The 21,594-nt window shown below is 53.5% G+C and overlaps 1 protein-coding gene across 6 annotated transcripts in view; it reads left to right on the top strand.

Annotated features, from left to right (window-relative positions):
• TXNRD2 (thioredoxin reductase 2) overlaps window positions 1-21,594 on the top strand; it is a 48,255-nt gene that overhangs the window by 1,329 nt on the left and 25,332 nt on the right. For 2 of the 6 annotated variants that reach the window (XM_037067410.1, XM_037067415.1), the window contains exons 2-8: window positions 2,063-2,131; window positions 9,519-9,575; window positions 10,120-10,264; window positions 10,867-10,941; window positions 12,754-12,832; window positions 13,266-13,328; window positions 17,176-17,246. In XM_037067410.1, the coding sequence (XP_036923305.1) occupies window positions 2,063-2,131; window positions 9,519-9,575; window positions 10,120-10,264; window positions 10,867-10,941; window positions 12,754-12,832; window positions 13,266-13,328; window positions 17,176-17,246 (559 nt within the window). Of the gene's footprint in view, window positions 1-322; window positions 411-2,062; window positions 2,132-8,472; window positions 8,631-9,518; window positions 9,576-10,119; window positions 10,265-10,866; window positions 10,942-12,753; window positions 12,833-13,265; window positions 13,329-17,175; window positions 17,247-21,594 lie in introns of those variants that run through there. The other 4 variants (XM_037067413.1, XM_037067414.1, XM_037067411.1 and 1 more) reach the window with 4 other exon arrangements.

Below are 21,594 nucleotides of genomic sequence, written 5' to 3' on the forward strand. Positions count from 1 at the left end.
GCTGAGGTAGGGAGGGTGGGGCCATGAGGCACCATGGGGCATGGGGTGCACAGGTGCCTCCAGTAACCCTGCAGAGTAGCGCCCACCCCTCCCACCCTGGGGTTCTTTAGGGTCCTTCCTAGCTAAACCTTCCCACGGCTTTAAAGGCGGCTTTCCTGCACTTACAGAAGGCTCCACTGTTGGCCTCTTCCAAGTGATTATCTGACCCAGAGGGCCCCTGGGTGTGCACAGTGAGTGGGGAGAGCAGACTGCTAAAGATAAGCCCACAATCCCCAGGAAGAGCTGCTCTCCCTGCGCTCTGCCTGATAGCTGTCTGGGTGGGGTGAGGGGCCAGGGCCAGGCCTAGGGACACAGAGACTCAGCGGGTACCCTGCAGTGGCGGTAAGAAGGACAGGCACCTGCAATGGAAGGTAGGGGTGTCCTCCTTGGCAGAGCCTCCCCTGTGGCCCCCATGGGCCACCGGAGAGATTTGGCCCTGGCCAGCAGGTGTGTGCTCCTCGTCTGGCAGTGGCTTTTCTCCAACAGCCATTGGTCCTTGGTTCTCTGGGCTCATAGCAAAGCCATCAGAACAACGGACAGCAGTTTAAGGTCTCTTTAGAGTCCTTGGGTTGGATTTGGAATTGGGTCTACTTTGGACTGGCTGCTGGAACTGAGCTGTGGCTCCCCTAGATCCTCAAGTACCTGAGCAGGCATCTCAGGTGACTTCAAAGGCCTCCTCCTGGAGGGACCCTGGGTGAGCCCCACTGTGTGGTAGACACAGCTGAGTGTCCCTATGGGACAGGCTGCCTGCAGGCCATGGGCCAAGTGCCTGGACACAGCTCTGGGCAGCCACTCCCCAGGCTTCCTCAATGGCACCCCAGGGCCTCCTCTAGGCTCCAGCTCCTGTGTCCCTGGCAGAGCCCAGACCCCAGAGTGGCCTGTGGGGCATCTACTGAGCCGAGGTCCCTGACGGGCATGGGACACTGGGCATTTTCCCCACAGCCAAGGCTGCAAAAATGGCTGCGCTCTTCTCCCTGACAGGCCTCGGCTCTGCTGCTGCTGTGGGGTGAGTTCACTGACCTTGGATGGCAGACCCAGGACCCTGGCCTTTGCCCAGAAGAGCAGTCAATTCCAGACACCCTGGCAGCAGTCTATGCCCTCCCCTTCCTCTCCGAGTACTGATAATTTTCTGTCATTTCTTTCTTTCTTCACAGGGAGCCCAGCTGTGTCTGCACTGGGTGTCCCCAACTAGGGCCCTGGGTCAGAGCTCTCACAGGCTGACCATAGCGAAGGACACCCCTGCCCTCAGCTACTCCCCACCTCCTTCCCTCCCTCCACGTTCTCTTTTTGGCTGTCTCTGGACTGCCTTCCATGTCAGTAGTTTACAGAAGAGACTCAGGCAATGTCTTGTATGGGGCAGCGAGGACACAAGCAGCCCACTGTGCCAGGCTCAGGAGTGGGGGATTCAAACTGTCTCTGACATGACACCACAGTGAGCCCCAAAGGCATCCCAGGGGGCACTCAGGGCCCCACAGCTCTTACTGTTGCTTGGAGTGGGCTCCCTCCAGAGCCTGGCATGTACCAGGTACTCTGAGAGGCCTGGCTGTGCCTCTGATGCAGGGACAGCTCTTTGTTCTCCCTCACCTGCGACAAGGTAACCTTCACAACAGAAAGACAGGTGAATTCAAGAAAAGCATTTGCATCCTTCCTGGCTCAGAACACTGGGTGATGTTGGAGTTCAGAGCAGCCCTGCCAGTTAAATTTCCTACTCGAATGGTGGGAGTGGGAGGTGCAAAGGCAACTGCGCATCTCCCTGTCTCCCTGTCTCCCTGTCTCCCCGTCTTTCCAGCATGGCGCAGTCTCTCGATCCCTGTGGACAACGAGCGCAGTTGTTGCCATCCACCCCATGTGCGTGCATCACCCCAGCCACCACAGGGTGGGGTTTTCCATCCAATGAAATAGACCCTGTGTCACTTTTAACTGGGTGGGGCTGCTTGCCCTTTGGAAATTGGGTGTCAGCCTCTGGGGTCAGTGCCCCAGACTTGCCCTGCCCTTCTTTCTTACCCTTCCCTCCTTATCCCAGCAGGACGGCAGGACTACGATCTCCTGGTGATTGGTGGGGGATCTGGTGGCCTGGCCTGTGCCAAAGAAGGTACGTTTACAGATGTGTCTTATGTCCTATGTCCCACTGGTGTCTCCAAGCTTTCAGGGCTGGGTGGGGATGTGCCCTGAGGGGCCATGAGCAGAATGCACTGTCTCTGCAGTTGGCCTCGGGGGCCCTATCCCTCGGCCAGGATCACCTTAGCGCTCTTGTCCCTGTACCCTGCTCCACTGCACCCCAGTTGTCTGTGCCACACACAGCAGCCAGGTCGGAATCCCAAGTCTGAGCCTGCCCTCCTTGGCACCAGCCCCAGGCCTTGCAGGATCTCCCCCCGCACCCCGCCCACAGGATATGTCTCCCACCATCTATGCCCTCCCTCACACCACTCCAGCCCCCTGCCTCTTTGATGCTTTGCAGAAATGCTTCCCTAAGTCCCTTTGGCCGTGTGCCTTGTCCTGATGGTTGTCCAGGTGATTGTCCCGCCTAGCCTGCTGTTTACCTGCCCAGTTAGCTGTGGGGCTCACTCATCTCCCTTCAGTCTGTTGCTGAGATGACTCTGCTTAGAATTGTATATCCAGCTCCCATCACTGGCTCCACTGTCCTTGTTCTTAGCCCTGGCACCGCCCTCGCGGAGGTCATGGTTGGTTCTGCTGGCTATGCCTCGCCCTCCAGACAGGCCTGGGCAGCCAGATGGGCCCAGGCACCCAGGGATGCTTAGTTAAGATGTGTGCCATAAGCAGCCTGGACCCAGAGCCATCCTGAGACGTCGAGTGACAGTGTGCTGCTCACCCAGGCAGGGGGCACACTGCCAGTGTTTCACTGTGGACCCTGTGCTCTGCTATTGGGGTGCCCAGCAGCCTGCTCCCCAGTCTAAATGGCAAGGAGGCAGATGGGGGAGGTGAAAGGGAAGAGGCAAGAGAGGAACAGGTCCCCAAACAAGTGGGACTTGGGGAGGCACCCTGGCCATGAAACTATGGCTCTCTCATGGCTGATAACTGGGTTTTAGAATCAGATGGTGTAAAGGAAATTCACTGCCCACTGCCCTTGTTCTGAGGGGTGGGGAAGGGGGCCAGCCTGCACTGGGGGCAGGAACCTGGGAATGTCCCGGCTGATTTGGGAGTCCACAGAGAGGCTGTCAGTCCTCACCCCACTGGACCACTGAGCCACCACAGGAAACCAACCGCACAGACGGCCAATTTTCTGTCCCTCGTAGTAGGAGAAAGCCCTGGACCTTGCATCCACTCCAGTGTCGTCCCTCTAGAGACACATCTGAACCCAACAGAGGGCTCTGGTCTATCTTTGGCTTTTATAACAGTGGCATTTGTCCCTGTGGATGACCACACCTTTTTACAGCTTTACTGAGACATAATTGACATACAGCCATGCATTTTTAAACAACCTGATAAGGTTTGACATGTGTTCATACCTGTGAAGCCGGCACCACAGTCAGCACAGGGAATGTATTTGTCACCCCTGTATCAGTGCGCCTGGGCAGTCGCTACAAGTGTCACAGGCTGAGTGGCCCAAACCGCAGAAAGGTGTTGTCTCGTCCCTCTGGATGCTGGAAATCGGAGATCAGGGTGCCAGCGGGGTCGCTTTACGCTGAAGCCTCTCTCTCTGGCTGGTGCACAGCTGCCTTCTCACTGTGTCCTCACACGGTCGTCCCCGTGTGAGTGACCACGTCCAAATCTCTTTTTGTATAAAGACACCGGTCAGACTGTATTAACGCCCGCCCCTCTCATTTTAACTCAGTCATCCCTGGAAAGGGCCCATCTTCAAACAAGGCCTCATTTTCAGATTCTGGGGGTTAGAACTTCACTTGGGGAGGGGCACGGTTCAGCCCATGACAACCCCCAAATTTTCCTCAAACCTCGAGAAGTCCTTCTGATCCCCTTCCCCACTGCATCCCCAGACAAGTGATCTGCCTTCTCTCATTATATGTTAGTTTGCACTTTCTAAAATGGTGTGTAAATGGAATCATGCTGTCTGTATTCTTTTCTGGCTTCTTCCACATAGCAGCGTTACTGAGATTCATCTGCATTGCTGGATATACCCACAGTTCATTTCTTTTTCTTGCGGATTAGTGTTCCATTGTGTGTGTGTGTGTGTGTGTGTGTGTGTGTGTACCATGTTCTGACTGTCCATTCACCTGCAGATGGACATTTGTGTTGTTCCCAGTTTTTCACCACCATGAACATTCGTGTGAGTGTGTGTCTTTGTGTGGATGTATGTTTTAAATTCTTTTGGGTAAATGCTTAAAAGTGGAACAGCTGGGGCATGTGGTATATCTCTTATTCAGGGTTGTTTTTCAATTCTTTCAGCAATGTTTTGTAATTTTTCGATTTCCGAGTCTTTCATATCTTATCAGATTTATCCCTATTTCATACTTTTATAACAGTTTTATTAAGATGTAAGTCCCATGCCCTACAATTGACTCACTTAAGTAAATAACTCGGTGGTTTTAGCCTATTCATAGCGTGGTGCAGCCGTCGCCCCCAAACCCACTTCGCACCTGTTAGCGGTCACGTCCCATTCGCTCCCCTCCTCAGTCCCTGGCAGCCGCTGACCTCCTCTCTGTCCCTGTGGATTTGCCTCTCCCACAGTTTCATGTAAATATGCAGCCTTGTGTCACTGAGCACGATGTTTCCAGCGTGCATCCGTCTATACTCACAGCACGTGCTGCTACTTCATTGCTTCCTGCTGCTGAATAGGATTTCGTTGTATGTGGAGACCACATTTTGTTCACCCACTTGTCCATGGATGGGCCTTTGGATTGTTTCCGCTTTTTTGCCACTGCTCTGAGCACTTGTGTAAAAGTTTTCCCACGGACATGGCTTCGTTTCTCTTGGGCACATGCCTGGGAGAGGAATTGCTGGGTGGATGGTAACTCTGAACTTTTTAGGAAACACCAGCCTGTTTTCCAAAGTGGCTGTGTTCATTTGTGTTTCTACCAGCAAGGACGAGAGTTTGAATATATCCCCACCAGCACTTGCTATTTGCCTTTTTAAAAAGTTATAGCCCACTCTATGTAGGTATCAAATGGTATCTCATTGTGGTTAACTTGAATGTTTTCATGTGTTCGTTAGCTATTTGTATATCTGTGGAGAAATATCAGTTTAGAACCCTTGCCCCTTTAAAAATTGGGTTGTCTTTTTTAAAAAATATTTTTTTTATTTATTTTTTAGAGAGAGGGGAAGCGAAGGAGAAAGAGTGGGAGAGAAATATCAATGTGTGGTTGCTTCTCATGTGTCCCCTGTCTGGAACTGGCCTGCAGCCCAGGCATGTGCCCTGACTGGGAATCGAACCGCAATCCTTTGTTTTGCAGGCCTGCACTCAATCCACTGAGCTACACCAGCCAGGGCAAAAATTGGGTTGTCTTTTAATTACTGAGTTATAAGAGATTTTTAACAATATATGAGGTCTTGCCAGAAGGTATCCAGCCATGTAATATGAAAAATAAAGACATTTATTGAAAAAGATAAAAGATACAAGACACATTGTACAGAGGACAATGACGCCTCAGTCCCCTTCAAAGTAGGCACCTTGGGACCTCACACAGTTCTCCCAGTCACCATCAGCTGCCCCGCTGTATTTTCCTGAATCTCATCGATGGTCTAAAATCTCTTCCCTTTCAAAGGTGATTTTAGTTTTGGGAAAAGCCAGAAGTTGCAGGGCACCAAATCTGGGCTGTAGCAGGACTGAGTCACCTGGGTGGTTTGATGTTTCACAAAACACTGCCCAAAGTGCGGTGCATGAGCAGGCATGTCGTCAAGATGTGACAAAGCTGCCAGTCACCAGCTGCCCGTGGCTGTGACCTTCTGAATCATCCAAATAGTTTCCTCAGAGGAATGTTCAAGCTTAATGCAAAATTTGATGCAGGTTCATTGCTCTACTTGGTCAGTCATTTTGAATGCTATGGTCTCAGAGTACACGTGCGCACCCAGCCGCATCTACCGCCCCCCACTGACTAGTACAGTGAGTCATCATTGTTCAAGCTTGCGCATTCCAGTCCACTCTCCTTGGCTGCCAGGTTACATCGATGCCATGCAAACCGTTCTCGTTATATTAACAATGACTGGACTTTTTCTGGACAGACCTCAATATTGTGGATACTAGACCCTTGTCAGATATATGATTTGCAAATACTTTCTCCTATTCTGTGGCTTATCTTTTCACTTTCTTGATAGTGTTCTTTACAGCACAAGTTTTTAATTTTCATGAAGGCCAGTTTATCTATTGTTTCTTTTGTTGATTATACTTCTGGTATCATATCTAGGACACAGTTGCCTAATCCACAGTCACAAAGATTTGTGCCTATGTTTTCTTCTAAGAGTTTCACAGTTTCAGCTCTTACACTTAGGTTTTTAGTCCATTTTGAGTTAATATAGAAATTTGGTGTGAGGTGTAAACATCTTTAACTGGTCACCTCCAAGTGACATTCTCCCACTTTGCATGTCCTACAAGGACCTGACAATAGCCTGCTTCCATCTCTCTCCTCTCAGCCTTTATTCTCTGCTGTCATACATTTTACTTTCATTTTCATCTTCTAAATGCCACGACACATTGTCTTAGTTTTATTTAAACAGTTACCATCTGGCATCATTTTTCTTTTCCCCTAAGGATGGTGTCCACGAACATTTCTTGTAATGTGGCACTATGGGTAATGAATTCTTTCAGCTTTTGTATGTCTGAGGATATCTTTATTTTGCCTTTGTTTTTTTTTTCTTCAAAAAGAGTATTTATTTACTTATTTTCAGGCAGAGGGGAAGGGAGAGAAACATCCATGTGTGGTTGCCTCTCGCATGCCCCCTACTGGGGACCTGGTCTGCAACCCGGGCATGTGCCCTGACTGGGAATTGAACCAGCGACCCTTTGGTTCGCAGGCTGCTGCTCAATCCACTGAGCCACACCAGCCAGGGCTTGCCTCCATTTTTTAAAAGATATTTCCTCTGGGTATAGAATCTGAGGTGGACAGGTTTTTTTTCTTTTACTACTTTAAAGATGTTGCTCCTCTATCTTCCTGCTTACACTGTTTCTGATCACAGATCTTCCTTCGTCTTTATCTTTGTTGCTCTATAGTGTGTCTTTTCTCTGGTCGGTTGTTTAGGACATTTTTCTTACTATTGGTTGTGAGCTATTTAATGAAGATGTGCCTTGGTGTGGTTCTTAATCCCTTTTCTGCTTCCTAGATCCGAGGACTTATAGTTTACACCAAACCGTGAGAATGTTTAGCCGTCGCTTCTTTAGAAAAGTTTCCTGTCCAGTCTTGTCCCCTTCCCTTTCTGGAGACATTCGTTACACGTGTGTTAGGCTGCTGCCAGTTGCTCTGCGGGTGTTCATGGTGCTCTCTTCACTTTTGGATAGTTTCTATTCCCGGGTTTTCAAATTCACTAATAAACAGTCCTGCAGTGTCTAATCTATTGTTAATCCTGCTCAGTATGTTTTTCACCCCCTGTATTGTACTTTAATCTCTACCGATTTGACTTGGTCCTTTTTTTTTTAAAGATTTTATTTATTTATCTTTAGATAGGAAGGGAAGGAGAGAAATATCAGTGTATGGTTGCCTCTCATGAGTCCCCTGCTGGGAACTGGCCTGCAACCCAGGCATGTGCCCTGACTGGGAATCGAACTGCGATCGTGTGGTTCGCAGGCCCGTGCTCAATCCACTGAGCTACACCAGCCAGGGCTGACTTGGTCCTTTTTTATATCTTCCGTGGTGCTCCTTAACTTCCCGCACCTGCGGGACACGGCTGCCTTGCCTGTTCTGCTGTTCTTCTCGAATTCCGACATCCGCGTCCGCTCTCTCCACTCCCCACTATTTTCTCTTTGGGGCTTGTAGTGTACTGTTTCTCTGCACACCCGGTAATTTTTGTTTGCATCCCCAATACTTTGAACTTACCCTTGTTGGACTCTAGATAGTTTTGTATCCCAGAAAACAATTCTAGAATCGTTTTCCAGCATGTTCTGCAAATAGAAGACAGCTGGGTCTTTTGGGGCCCTCCATGAAAGATTACTGAAGCTGCGCACGGTCGAGGGCTCGTTCTCCTCAACCTGAGACATGACCTTCACTTGGGTTTATTCTGTGCTGGAACTGTTCTCTGCAGGCTGGCTGCTGGAGAGCAGGCACTGTTTCGGGCCCTGTGTGAACACCGTGTCCTTTGGCCCCTTCTGGATGGTTCCCAGCCTCGGGGCATTTCGTCCCACACATGCACTGACCAGGGCCTCTGGGCAGTCCTCTCCTCTCTGGCCTTTTGTCCCAAGAACTCTGGCCTTTTGGTCTCCCCAGACTGTGAGACCCTCTCCTCAGCCTGGGGGACTGCCGGGCTGGGCTGGGCCCTCTCCCATGCCACGTCCTGGAGACAGTCCAGCCGTGGGGCTCACCTTGTTTCTCTTTCCTGTCTCTTGGAGAGGGCTGTTCTTTGTTTCCCAATGTCCAGTGTTATGAAACGCATTGTATCATGCATTTTGTCTGGATTTTGGTGGTTTCAAGTGAGAGGAAACATCTTGTCCCTGCTGCTCCATCGCAGGCAGATGTGGGAGTTGGCCTTTGGTATGTTTGATGAGTCCTCTTGGCCGGAGCTTTTAAATCTGCCACCGGAATCCCATCATTAATTACTTGAGCCAAGTGGGTTTTTAACTGAAGTCTTCTAAAGCCTTGTTTTAACTGGCATCCACAAATGGAGTATGTTTCATAGCATTGGAATACCGTGGGTTCATGACATTTAAGTCAGGCGTGCCCTCTGAGGCGGCCAAGTCCAGGGGCCTCAGGTTGGCCGAAGCAGTGTCTGAGGGAATCCCTGTGGTTAGCTCTGGCTAACCAGTGTCAGGTTCGGCCTCAGAACCTGGGACTCGTGGCTCAGGGGAACCTGCTGACAGCCAGCGGGGAGGCCAGGGGGCTCCAGCGAGGGCAGCGGTTTGCAGCCTGGGTCGTGCCTCTGCTCTGGGGGCTGGGCCCGGCCCCACTGTTTCACTTCTCCTGAGCTTTGGTGTCCTCATTCTGACAGTGAGACAGCAAAGGCCCCCCAGGGGGCCCTGATGAGGGTAGACCATGGGCAGAGGCCCCATGTGGTGGTGTCTGGCAGGGAGGAGAGGAGGTAGCAAGTCCACTGGGAGGGCCTGGCGAGTCCGGGGCCTCTCCTGGGGAGTGGACATTCCTTTGATGCCTCCTAGCATGCTTAAGGTAGGCGCTGGACCCCTGCTGAATCTCTAGGCCTGGCACCAGGCAGGGTGTGAGCTGGGCCCAGAGGAGGGTTCCCACCTAGGGGCAGCATAGCTGGGTGGCAGGGGGAACGGGCGCACAATGGGCGCACAACTGGGGAACGGGCACCACTGGCTCTGGTCTTATCCCACCCTCTTCTGGGTCACATGGGCCCCGAGGTCCCCAGCCCCAGTGGAGCGCCCGGCTGTGCCCAGCTGCCCTCTCCTCTTGTCATTTCAGCCGCTCAGCTGGGAAAGAAGGTGGCCGTGGTCGACTATGTGGAGCCTTCCCCCCGAGGTAGGCAGCCCTTGACTGGAGCTACATGTCCTGCGGGAAGGGATGGAGAGGGCGGTGCGTTGTCCCGAGGGCGACTGGGCCCAGAGCCAGTCACCACCTGCTTTCCAGAGTCTCCAGAGTGTCCTTTTTCTCCCATGACCTGCCATTACTTTAAAGTTCCTCATTCTTTTTTTTTTTTTTTAGATTTTATTTATTTTTAGACAGGGAAAGGGAGGGAGAGAGTTAGAGAAACATCAGTGTGTGGCTGCCTCCTACACGGCCCCCACCAGGGACCCGGCCTGCAACCCAGGCATGTGCCCCGACCGGGGATCGAACCGGCGACCCTCCGGTTCGAAGCCCGTGCTCAATCCACTGAGCTGCACCAGCCAGGGCTAAAGTTCCTCATTCTTATTTTAAAATGACTCTGAACACATCCATACGGCAGGGTCACCTGGGCCATCTTTGAGTCACAAACACAAGGTAAAGAAATTCTAAACTTAGAAGGACAGGAAAGCCTCCAGAGTCGCCTGAATATAGACCTGAACGTGTTCTTCTCAAATACCAGGCACCAAGTGGGGCCTTGGCGGCACCTGTGTGAATGTCGGTTGCATCCCCAAGAAGCTAATGCACCAGGCCGCGCTGCTGGGGGGCCTGATCCGAGATGCCTCCCACTACGGCTGGGAGGTGGCCCAGCAGGCCCCACATGACTGGTGAGGAGCCCGGCTGTTCCAGCGCTTTTCTGCTACTCACGGGGGGTGGGGGGGCTCATTCAACCGCTCGTCCTCAGGGGAGCGTGCTGTCCAGTGGGGCTTCACACCCGGTGGGAGGTCTAGAGATATGTTTGGTTATCACCACAGGGTGGGGGGAGGTGTGCGTGGCTACATCTGCTGGACAGCACTCTGGGGTGCTGCTACAGGTCCGACAGTGTGCGGGACACCCCCACAGAGGATGACCTGATCCAGAGGCCAGTGGTTCTGGGTGGGAGTTGTTTCAGGTTTAGCAGGTGGCGTGTAGTACACTCAGAGGCACACACAGGCCCCTTCATGGTTCCCAGATGACCTGGACGCAGGGCTGCTGCTGTGTCCAGGCTACTGTGGCCCAAAGCCCTGTTTCCCCTGGGTCTAAAGGTCTACAGCCCCAAGCCTAGGCCAGGGTGGCGGCCATGGGAAGGGACGTCATGTTCTACCACTTTGAGAGGCACCTTTGTTTCTTGGTGTCCTGTGAGTGGACGCTTTGCATCTGACAGTCTGTGTGGGAATCTACAGCTGCCACCTCTGCGGCGGCTTTACCGTTTTGTTCTGTGCAATAACAGGAGGAAGATGGCAGAGGCCGTTCAAAACCACGTGAAGTCCCTGAACTGGGGGCACCGGGTCCAGCTGCAGGACAGGTACTGAAGCCCCGCCCAGTCCCCTGGCCTCCTCTGGGTCATTTCATACCTTGACAAGCCCTTACTCATGGGGGGCTCAGCAGCAATAAGGCGAGAGGCCCTGCTGCCCCCAGGAGGGAGTGTGCAGACAAGCAGCTGACAGGTGAGCGCCCTAGGGGTGGAGGCTGCCCTGCGATGTGGCACCAGCAGAGCCCAGAGAAGCGAAACAGGAGGAGCAGGTTAGGGGAGACCAGGGCTGGGGCATGCCAAGGAGCAGGGGTGCTCGGGGCTGAGGGCATGCAGGCCAGATGGAATGGCGAGGGCCATCCAAATGGACAGCCCTCTCCCTGGGTGGCAGACCTTTTCCTGCTGGGGCTGACCACAGCTATGAGGGGGGGAGCCAAGTGAGCCCAGCCTAGCTGGTGCAAACGGAAGGCCAGCACTGCCTGGTGAACCCCGCTCTTTACCTCCCACCTCCCAGTTCCACACTATGAACCCCACTTCTCATCTCACACTTTCTGCATGGCGGACCTCATGCTTTGTCACTCGTTGTTGCCCCCCGGGCATGGCAAAGGGGCCAGCGTTGCATGCTGGAGCAACCGTGTGACGCAATCACTCGGGCCTGAGAGCGCCGGGCCCCAGCAGCCCTTCGGGTGTGCAGCCCAGGTGCCTACGCCTCCTCCCACTGAACATCCTCCCACTCCTCAGTGGCTGCCAGGAGAGGTGCCTGCATCTCCACTCAGCTCAGGCTAAGATTTGCTCCTCGTCCAGTTCTGCCCTGTGCCCGTGTGGGTCATGGAGGGGACAGTGGTCCCCCTCAGAGGTCTGGTGGCCCCCTTCTGAACACCCTTAGCTTGATTCTGAGGGGTCTTCCTGGGCTGTTTTGTGCCCTCTAACCTAAGAAAGATGCTGCTGCCCGGCCTCCCCAGCGGTCCCCCAGGGAGCTAAGCCATGTCATGCCATTTCTTCTCAGAATGGGCTCGGTGTCCCCCAGTGCAGTTTTCCGGAGGCAGCAGGCTCTGCCGTTTCTTCTGTCTGACCCTGAGGGGCACCAAGCAGGCCAGATGCCGGGCCGGCTCGAGAGTGGCCCCTAGAAGGAGGCTGGTGCAGAGTTGTGCGTCTGCGTCCCACAGCTGTTAGTCAGTTGCGGGGTGAGTGAGGGCTTCTGCGGGGGCTTCCTGTGGCACGTGGAGGCATAGGGCGTGCCAGTGGGGAGAGAGCGAGGTCAGGGCGGTGCTGAAGGCGTACCAAAGCCACCGAGAGCCACCCCTACAGCACAACCTTTGCGATTTGGAGTGGCGGGTGCTTCTGCACACGCTGCACCCGGCCACCCTTCTGCTCTCGTTGGACCCTCTCCTGGCCTCATGGTTCCCCGAAGACTCGGGGCAATGCCTGTCTCCTGCACACTCTCCCTTGCCAGAGGGAAATTGGTGGTTTGGGTGTTTTGGGAGCAACTGGGTGCACGTGGGAGCCTCTTCCTGCTGGAGGGTGCCTAGGTGACAAGGACTGACCCCAGAGGAGGCCCGGCCACTACTGTCATCATACTCCGGGGCTGGACTTGAGCTCTCAGGATTGCACTGCCTTGGCTTCCATCCCTGCCTGGCATCGGTGGTCACCATGTCCCAGGGCACCCCCAGGGCAGATGGTAGGCTGCCCCCGCCATTCCCCGCAGTGCTGTCCCTTCCCCACCTGAACCATGGGTGGGGGGTGGTGCCCTGTGGACCCATGCTCACATTTTAGCCTTCCGCACTATAGCCTTTAGCTCCCTATTTAATTCTGTTGGGCATACTGAATTTGCATAGGAAATGTTTGAAAATCTTATTTGTTTTGCAGAAAAGTCAAGTACTTTAATCTGAAGGCCAGCTTTGTTAATGAGCACATGGTTTGCGGTGTCACGAAAGGCGGGAAAGAGGTGAGTCCAGACCTGTCCGCGGACCTCGGTGCTGTTCTCAGTACAGGTGCTGCCGAATCCCTGAGACCGGGTCCTCCCAGGCTGCTCACGGTCCTGTATGAGGGAAGAAACGCATCACGGGCGATTCATGTTGCACCAGACTGCCAGCCGTAGGGTGCAGTGGGCAATGGGGCGGCAGGGTGGGCCATCACTGCCTTGCAGGGTTTTGTGGGGATTGCAGGCAACCAGATACCTGGTGGGTACTTGGTAAACTATGAAGTGCTCAGAGTTAGGACATTCCCCTGCCCTCTTCTGCCTGTCCCCTGGACCCTTGGTGGCCTCCCTGCTCCACAGGGTCCACGCTTTCTGCCCTGGGGTACCTGCTGGCATCAAGTCCTCTGCGCGGGTGACCACGTGCACCTGTTTGACTGTGGCTTTCTCGGTTTCTTCTCAGACTCTACTTTCAGCTGAGCACATCGTTATCGCTACTGGAGGGCGGCCAAGATACCCCACGCATGTGAGTGTCCTCAAAACACAGCCTCCCCACGTCCTGGCCCTGTTCCTGGTCTCTGGGCTCGTGTGATACACTGTTTATACTCATGCTTCCCCCCCCCCCCCCCGACCAGCACGCCCCACTCTTTCTCTTGTTTAAATTTTTTTTCTGTGGTCATTGTTACTTTCTGTTTCCTAATTCTCTCTTGAATCCACTCGGCTGAATCCAGTCACAGGGACCCCCCCCACTGCTAAATCCTAAGAGCCGTTAATCCACTCATTCTTCCAAGGGCTTCTGGGACTCGGCCAGAGCCATCCTCCTCTTGTCTCAGCGTCCCTCTTTCTGTCCCCTTTGCCGGTTCCTCACTTTCTGGTCAGCCTCAAAACACTGGAACCTCCAGGGTTTAATTAAGCCTTGCTCTTCCTCCTCCAAACCCAAATCTTTTTTTAAATCCTCCCCTGAGGATGTGTTTATTGATTTTAGAGAAAGAGGAAAGGAGGGAGAGAGAGAGAGAGAGAGGGAGAGAGAAACATCAATCGGTTGCCCTCCATATGCCCCCCAACCAGGGACTGACCCAAAATCTGGGTATGTGCCCTGAGCAGGGATAGAACCTGAGGCCTTTTGGTTTATTGGACCACGCACCAACCAACTAAGGGAGCCGCCTGGCCAGAACCCAAGTTATTTTTTAAATTGACATAAAATTCACGTATCCCAAAATGCATCCTTTTAAAGGTTCAATGGGTATTTCAGAGCCGTGCAACCATGCCTTCTCCCAGAACATTCGCATCACCCCAGAGTGAGTCCCCCTGTACCCCTTAGCAGTCATCCCCCACTCCCCACTTCCCCCAGTCCCTGGCAACCACTGGTCTGCTTTCTGTCTCCATGGCTTTACCTGTTCTGGACATTTCACATGGAGTCACACAACATGTGGCCTTTGCGACTGGCTTCCTGTACTTAGCATAATGTCTTCAGGGCTCGCTCACAGGGTAGCATGAGTCGGAGGTTCATTTCTGTGTGTGACGGAGTAATACCGCCTTGTGTGTGGGTGCCGCATCTGGCTGATCCGCTTGTCCCTGGGGGAACCTCTGGGTTGTTGGCACTTTTAGCCTCACTGAGCATTGCTGCTGGGAGCATCTGTGTGGAAGTTCGTCTGTGGACTGAAGTTTTCGCCTTTCTTGGGTATATATCTGGGAGTGGAGTTGCTGGGTCTTATGTTAACTCTGTGTTTAACCTTTTGAGGACCTACCAGACTGTTTTCCAAAGCAGCTGCACCAGTTCATATTCCTACCAGCAGTGTGTGGGGGTCATACTTTCTCATTTCTGTGCATGTCGTGCAGTTGTTTTGATTGATAATGGAACTTTTCAAATAAAGCAACATGTTAACTCTGGAAATGAGAATCCATCCCCACTGTAGGATTTTGTTTATTGCTGTTGGGTGGTTTTTCTGAACTGATTTTGTGAAGTTTTTATTCTTTGTTGTGTGAGGCCACTGAATTCTCTGCTCAGTTAGCTTAGTTAGCGGTCAGCTAATGACTGGGCAGAGATTTCCTAAATACCCAGAACCGAGAAATCTCCCCGCCTACACCGAGGGTCCCAGTGGCGTTTTGAGGCTTTGGCACTCGGCCAGGCTGGAGAAACTCTGCCTTAGCCCTCACTTCCTGCTTGTGCCAAGCCTGAGGTCAGCCAGAGGCGAGAGCTCCGGGCCACGCCAAGCCTCTCCCAGGGGTGTGCATGGCCCAGTGCCTGTGCCTGGCCATCTAGACCCCGGGAATATGTTGGAGCTTTCCAAAGCCTCTATGGACATCGCATTCCTCAGCTTGTTCTTCTATACTTTTCGTTCGTCTGTTGCGTGCGTCAACCGCTATCCATCACTCCAGGCAGCCGTGATGTTCAGTCACGGGGCAAATCCTCCCCTGGGAAAGGCTTTCAGCACCGGGCGAGTTCAGGCAAGGCCAGATGAAGACAAGCCTATCGAGTGGGGTCTTCCAGGGAGCCCCCAGAGAGGTCAGCCAATGGCTGCTCTTTGGGAAGGAACTTTGAACGGCTCCAGCTCTGTTCTGCTCTCTCCATACTGTCATTTTTCAAGGCTGCCACTGAGTTGGGGGATGGGACTGGAGTCAGTTCAAACTCCACAAAGCTTACCATTCTTACCAAGTTTCAGCCATTTTTCTTGACTTAATGTTCCCTGTGTTGCCACAAGCCTTCAGTTAATTTCCAGTGTTAAGAAAAAATTGAATCTGATCGTTTTTGCCAGTTCGTTTTGCTGTTGGAGGGGTGGACTTTGGGAGGTCCTCGGTCCACACTGTTGTTGCTGATGTCCCCTCCTGGCCCAGCCTTACATGTGGGCTTCTCTGCCCTTCCCCCCGCCCGACAAGGAAGGCGGAGCTAAGGAAGAGGCCCCAGGTGGGGTGAGGGGGAATGGGAAGCACGAAGGGAGGACAGGGGGGGTTGTTTGGCTGAGGTCTCATCCTTAAGGGTCTCCCAGGGTCCCCAGGAAATGGGTGCCACAAGCCCTGAGTCTTCACATGGGCCACAGCTAAGAGCACAGGCCCACAGGTCCCACGGGCCTGGGGGCGCGTCCTGCTTCCTGCTTAGACCCAGGTGGAGGGAAGAGCTGGGAATGGTTCTGTTTCTTCTCAGACACCTAGGTCCTGAAACTCCGGCGTCTGTTCGGTGCTTTCTCTAGACATGGGGCACTGAGGAAAAAGCATACCTCCAGTCCTCAGAGACCCCTGGCCCTGCCCCTCTGCTGTCAGGCCAGCAAGAGCAGCCTCCAGAGCGGAGCAGGCAGCTGTGCACAGGGCCCTCCGGCGAGCTGCATGCCTCTGTAGGGTGGCAGGGCACCATTGTTCAAGGTCGCTGCAGCAGAGAGGGGCAAAGCGGGTCACTCTTAGTGACCCCTCACCCAGCAGCCAGGCCCATGTTGGTCCTGCCTAACACCCACGAAGGCCACAGTTAGCTCCCGGGAACCCGACAGTCATCTCAGCTCCTTTGAGGCACTGGGCAGAGCTGCGTGCCCACACCCAGGTGCCCAGTGCAGGGACTAGCCTGGCTCCACGCTGCTGGACCTCCGCCGGGCAGCGGCTGACGTCTCTGTTCACCCAGAGGGAGGTGCCACAGGAGCTGCAGGTCCTGGCTGTTCTGCTCTCCGATGCCTTGCCCAGGATGACCCCACTGGCCTCCCCCCTGGGTGCCTGCCCAGACATTTTTGTGTTTTAGTCCCTTTGATTTTTATACTTTTCCGTTTTCCTTGAGCAAACCCAAGAAATTCCTGACTTTATTTTTTTTGCCAATTGGAATCATAAACTGTTTGAAACCCATTTCCTCTCCAGCAGCACATCTTACTCTCACAGGCCTCAGGGGCGCTCGTCCTCGTGTCCTCCCTGCCTGCCTAGCAGCCCCTCACCGGGCCCCGCTGGCACAACCCCTGGGCACAGGGCCCTCCTGTGCTTTCCCTCCAGGGTGCCTGCTCGCATCCAGCCTTCAGCCCGGCACCCTGGGAGCTGGCTTGCTCCCCATCCCAGCCAGCTTCCCCTCCCCCTCCCATAGCCCTGTGCCCTGATGAAGGCAGGGGTCTGGAAAGCAGAGAGGAAAGAGCTGCTGGCTGTGCCCTGGCTCCCAGGTCACCTGGCACAGCCAAGCAGACCTCAGTGCTCTTATGCTGGCCTGCACACGGAGTTAGATATAGATAGGTCACTTGTCCCTAGAGGTGACAACCTGAAGTCTGTGGAGAGGGGAAGTGCGCCCCCAAGTGGTTGGGGCTGGGGTGGTTCTGTTTATGTTGTGTCTACAAGATGAGGATCCCCTTTGAGGGAGTCTCCAAGGTGGGCCGCATGACACTTTTCTCACGTTGACCCTTCTTTCTGGGTAGATTGAAGGTGCCTTGGAACACGGAATCACAAGCGATGACCTCTTCTGGCTGAAGGAGTCCCCTGGGAAAACGTAAGCCCATAAGCCCTGACGTATGCCTGAGTGGGGTTGCTCTTTGTTCTTCAGAAACATCCGGGCCGTTCCCATCCTTTCCCATCTCAGAGGGGTTGTTGACCCATCCTGTGACTGTTGGAAAGGATGGCGGGTGTGTCACAAAATGAGTCAGACATTTATTGTCTAGGGTTCCCAGGAGCCTCAGGGTCCCAAGTGGGTCCTGTCAGGGACACTAGTCGGGGGCATTTAAGGAAGGTGTTTCAGGTTGTCAGAAGAGCCCTCAGCTGCTCCAGCCTCGACCCACCACCCCCACTTTCACTGGGTTCACGCCGTGATCTTCCCCGAGATCTAGCAAAGAAGGCTCCAGAGGCCTCGGAAATCACAACCCAGTTACAGAAAGGAGACCTGTGGCGTGTGTGTGGTTTAATGCAAGAAGTTCATTTCCAAATCCACAGAGCAGTCTGTTCTAGGTCCAGACAGTCCTGCCTGTGGGCTCTGGAGGGGACTTTGTGCTCATAGGGACTAGGAAGACCACCAGAGGGCAGCAGAGGCTTGGTCGTCTGCCACACTCTGATGCCTTGGGACTTGTGTACAAGAAAATAAGGGTGGAAAAGTGTGTCCAGAGGTGGACAGGGGTGTGTGCACAGCTATACATGTGGGGTAGTGTGTGTGTGCTTGTGTTGTGTGCATGGGGAGTGTGTGTGCATGTCATGTGCTCTGCTCATTAACATCGTTTCCTGTTCATGAAGCATCTTCCTTCAGGACTGAGGCTGGGCTCCTTTCAATGGATAAGGTGTAGTTTATTTTTTATTTATCTTTCCACCATTCACGAGCTTCTCTTGTTCATTGTTATAAAATACTGCAACAAAAAACCTTTGGTGTTCCTCTTGCACATTACATGTACCTGTCAGCGTGTTTTCACAAGTAGAAACCCCAGGTCCAGGGCAGGTGCCCTTCATACCTTTGCACGTCCTGGGGGGCTGCACTCTGTGCATTTCCACTTCCTGCCCCCTCCCCCCTACTCCCCTGCATGTGAGCATCAGCTTTTCCATGAGCATGAAACGGAAAGGAGCCCCTGCTGCTCCTGCCAGGTGAGCTGCAGTTGCTTCTGCCTCAGGCCCGGCTGGGTCCCTCCCTGCATCTTCGCTCAAGCTCACGCAGGTTTGCAGGTCGGTGTCCCTGTTTGTCACCTTCCATTGGTCCCCTAGGCTGTGGTTTATCTTTTGGCTTTGGATAGTTTTTCAAGCAGAAGTCTTGTAATTTTCCTGTGGTCACATTTATCATTTTTTTCTTTATGCATCATTTCTGGATTTCTGTTCTTTTATCTTGGACTATTCAGCAGGTTGAACATGACCTGGTTTTATCTGTGTGTGCTATTATTAGTTATCTTTTTGTATATTTATTGGCCATTTAAAGTTGAGTGTCTGTATGTGAGTTTGTGTGTGAATATCTGTGTGTGCACACGTGTGTGTAAATTGTCAGCTTGGTCTTTGGCCTGCTTTCTATCTGGTTTTTCTTTTCCCTCGCTTATCTCTCTCCTATCTTCCAGCTGGTTTGCATATTAGGGCTGTGATCCCATGTCGTTTACGTTGCAGGCTTTCTCAGCTTGTCATGTCTTTTAACTTGTGCAAAGTACAAATGTTGGGGTTTTTTTAAAATGTAACTTAGATCTCTTTTTACACTTAATGGCTTTTAGATTTATTGCATGTTCAGGAAGGCCTGCACCACCCCCAAGATTGTTTTTGAAAAAAAGCTCCTGTATTTTCCCTTCGGGCTTCCACCCTCAGACGTGGCTTTGTATCCTTGGGTGTTTGCAGCTCATCCGTGGGGGTGGTGAGGTGGAGACCGGGCCGCTGGAGTCCCGGGTCACTGCCCGCCCAGACCCTCCAGCCAGTCTGAGGGTGCTTTCCAGAGCTGAGCGAGTCCCTGTCTTGCTCTGGCTCTCGACTCTGACTTCCCTGAAACACTGGTGGGAATGCCTGGCATCGTCCTCAGGCCAGGCCAGGGAGGGAGGCCCGGGGGCGGTGGGTACCGGCGGCACACAGCAAGGTGGCCCTGGCTTGGGCTGCTCCTCTGAGGCTCTGTGCTGGGGGCAGTGGCCCAGTTGGCCAGGAAGACACGGCCCCAGATACTTTGGTCAGGAAAGAAACTGCAGTGTTTATTTTCTTCAGAAAAAAAAATTAGGAGATTTTTTTTAAACAAGCTCTTTCGTTTAGAAGGAATCTAGGTATGTTATTGTTTAAGAAAAAAAGTGTTTGCAATGTATCAGTCACCCGTTTCGTTGTGAGCATGATTTATGTGAGGAAATGGTTTTTTTAAAAAATTAAGCTGGAGATATATCCCTGTACGATGCTTCTGTGAAAATGCAGCTTTTGTCCGGTGCTGTTAATGCAAGTTGTAACAGTGTGATATGGGAGGCAGTGTTTACATGTTACATTCCTCCGCGCAGTCAAAATAAGCCCGCAGGGTCTACAGTAGCATTTCTGTATTTTATCAGCTTGGGCTGGGGCTGAGGGGGAGGCCTCTGCTCACACTTGGAGGGGCTGTTTCTGCCAGATTTATTTGCCTTATAAATATTCCCCGTGTTTATTTTAACTCGCCTTTAAAATGGAGCTGAAATTAATATGGACCTGAGGGCTGCCCCCTGGCCCTAAGTGCCTCCCGTCACCGGGCGGGACGTTTCTACTTGGCCCCATCAAGGAGGCCCAGCCGGTGGCCGGGAGTGCCCAACATGCCTGGCCTCCTGCAGCGGGTGCGGTGTCCAGTGACCAGCTCTCCATGGCCCGTTGGAGGCCTCGGGTGGGCATGCCCAGCCCCAGGTTTCTCTTGGGTTCTGCAGCCTATACCACCCTCCCTCTTCACTCTTGGGTGATGTGGCGCAGGCAGCAGCTGGGACCTTCTTCTGGGGTGCATCTGCCTGGGGCACAAGGACCAGCCACTTCAGATCTGGCAATGGAGCCCACAGTGGGGCCCGCCACCTTCGGCCTCCTGTGATTGCTCCACGCCACCCTTGCTGTTCCTTGGACCCCTGTGGCCACAGTGGTGTCCTGGCCTCATGGACATGTGAGGAGCCCCCTTTCCTTCTTAGCTTGTGCCTAGGTCTGTGGAAGCTTGATGGAAGGGGGGGTGGCCAAGGCGGAGCCCAGTGGGTGGGAAACAGAATCAGCACCCTGACTATAGAGCTGGGTACCTGATTTGGAACCCCTGGAGGTGCTGCATCACAGGTAGAAGACTGTGGCAAGTGCAGTGTGAGTTCCCAAGTTCATGAGCAGGACTCTGTGAGGCCTGGCAAGGCCTGGCCAGCACGTGTGGGGCCTAAGGCAGCAGGACTGCACAGGTGGGTGTCTTCAGCTCTGCTGCCCGAACACCAGCCCTGCGTCCGGCCCGTTTGCCTTTTCCCTTATTCTTGCTTCTTAATTTTTCTGTGAAAATCCAGGATGGGTCGAAGACGTGTGGGTAATTCTGGAGGAAGGACAGTGTCCTCTCGGTCCATGGGAGCCCTTTTGGAAGGAATGGGCAGGGAAATAACAGCTACTTTGGGAAGCTGTGCACCACCAGGGGAGGAAGTGGGGGCACAGAGGGGGTGCACAGCCTTACATGGGGAATTTCAGAGGAGGCGCTTAGCCCTGCGTGGCCCTGCTGGGCAGCCCCACTGCCTGGGGTTCCCTCCAGGTTTTGAGGTCGGATCTCTGCAGACCTGGACTCTGAGCTAGAGCTCCGGGCTGACTTCAGTGTCGGTCCTTCTCCTGACGGCAAAGGGGGCTGGAATGAGGCCGGAGATACCCGGGGGCGGCCCTTCTCCCACGCTGGACCTACCAGACAACAGAGCTGCCATTTGCAGACAAGAACCAGGACCTTGCCACTCCCACTGCCCACTCGGGTAGCCTAGGTCCCCTTGAGGGTCTGCAGAGTGAGAAGCTGACCTACCTGCCCTGCAGCTGCCCAGCCTGCGTGCCAGCCCAGATGGTGCCCTGCCCTGCGGCTGCTGCACAGCCCGGCCCTCTCTGCCCTCAGGCCTCAGGGAGTGTGAAGCAGGGAGCGTTTCTGGAACTCGGGCTGACTGGGTGCTGCCTCCCAGAGCTGGTCGTGGAAGGAGCTTTTGTCTGGCCCTTCTCAAGTCCATGGCTGATTAGGTACTGTAACCATTTTCCTCTCTTCCTAACGGGAGAAGAACGTAAAGTTTATTTTGCAGAGAGCCACGGTTGTAAATGTAGAAAAACGCTGCTGCTTTCCCCCCATTTTCTGTTTAACTCCCTTATTCATTTAGTGTGACACTCTCACACGCAGCAAAGGGAGATCAGCTGACTGCCTGGACTTGGCTGCCGGGCTGAAAGCAGCGCTGACCGTCTATCTCCCAGAGCATGTC

Source organism: Sturnira hondurensis, unplaced genomic scaffold (assembly GCF_014824575.4).
Source record: "Sturnira hondurensis isolate 20B ecotype Veracruz unplaced genomic scaffold, ASM1482457v3 Scaffold0017254, whole genome shotgun sequence".
Taxonomy (NCBI): Eukaryota; Metazoa; Chordata; class Mammalia; order Chiroptera; family Phyllostomidae; genus Sturnira; species Sturnira hondurensis.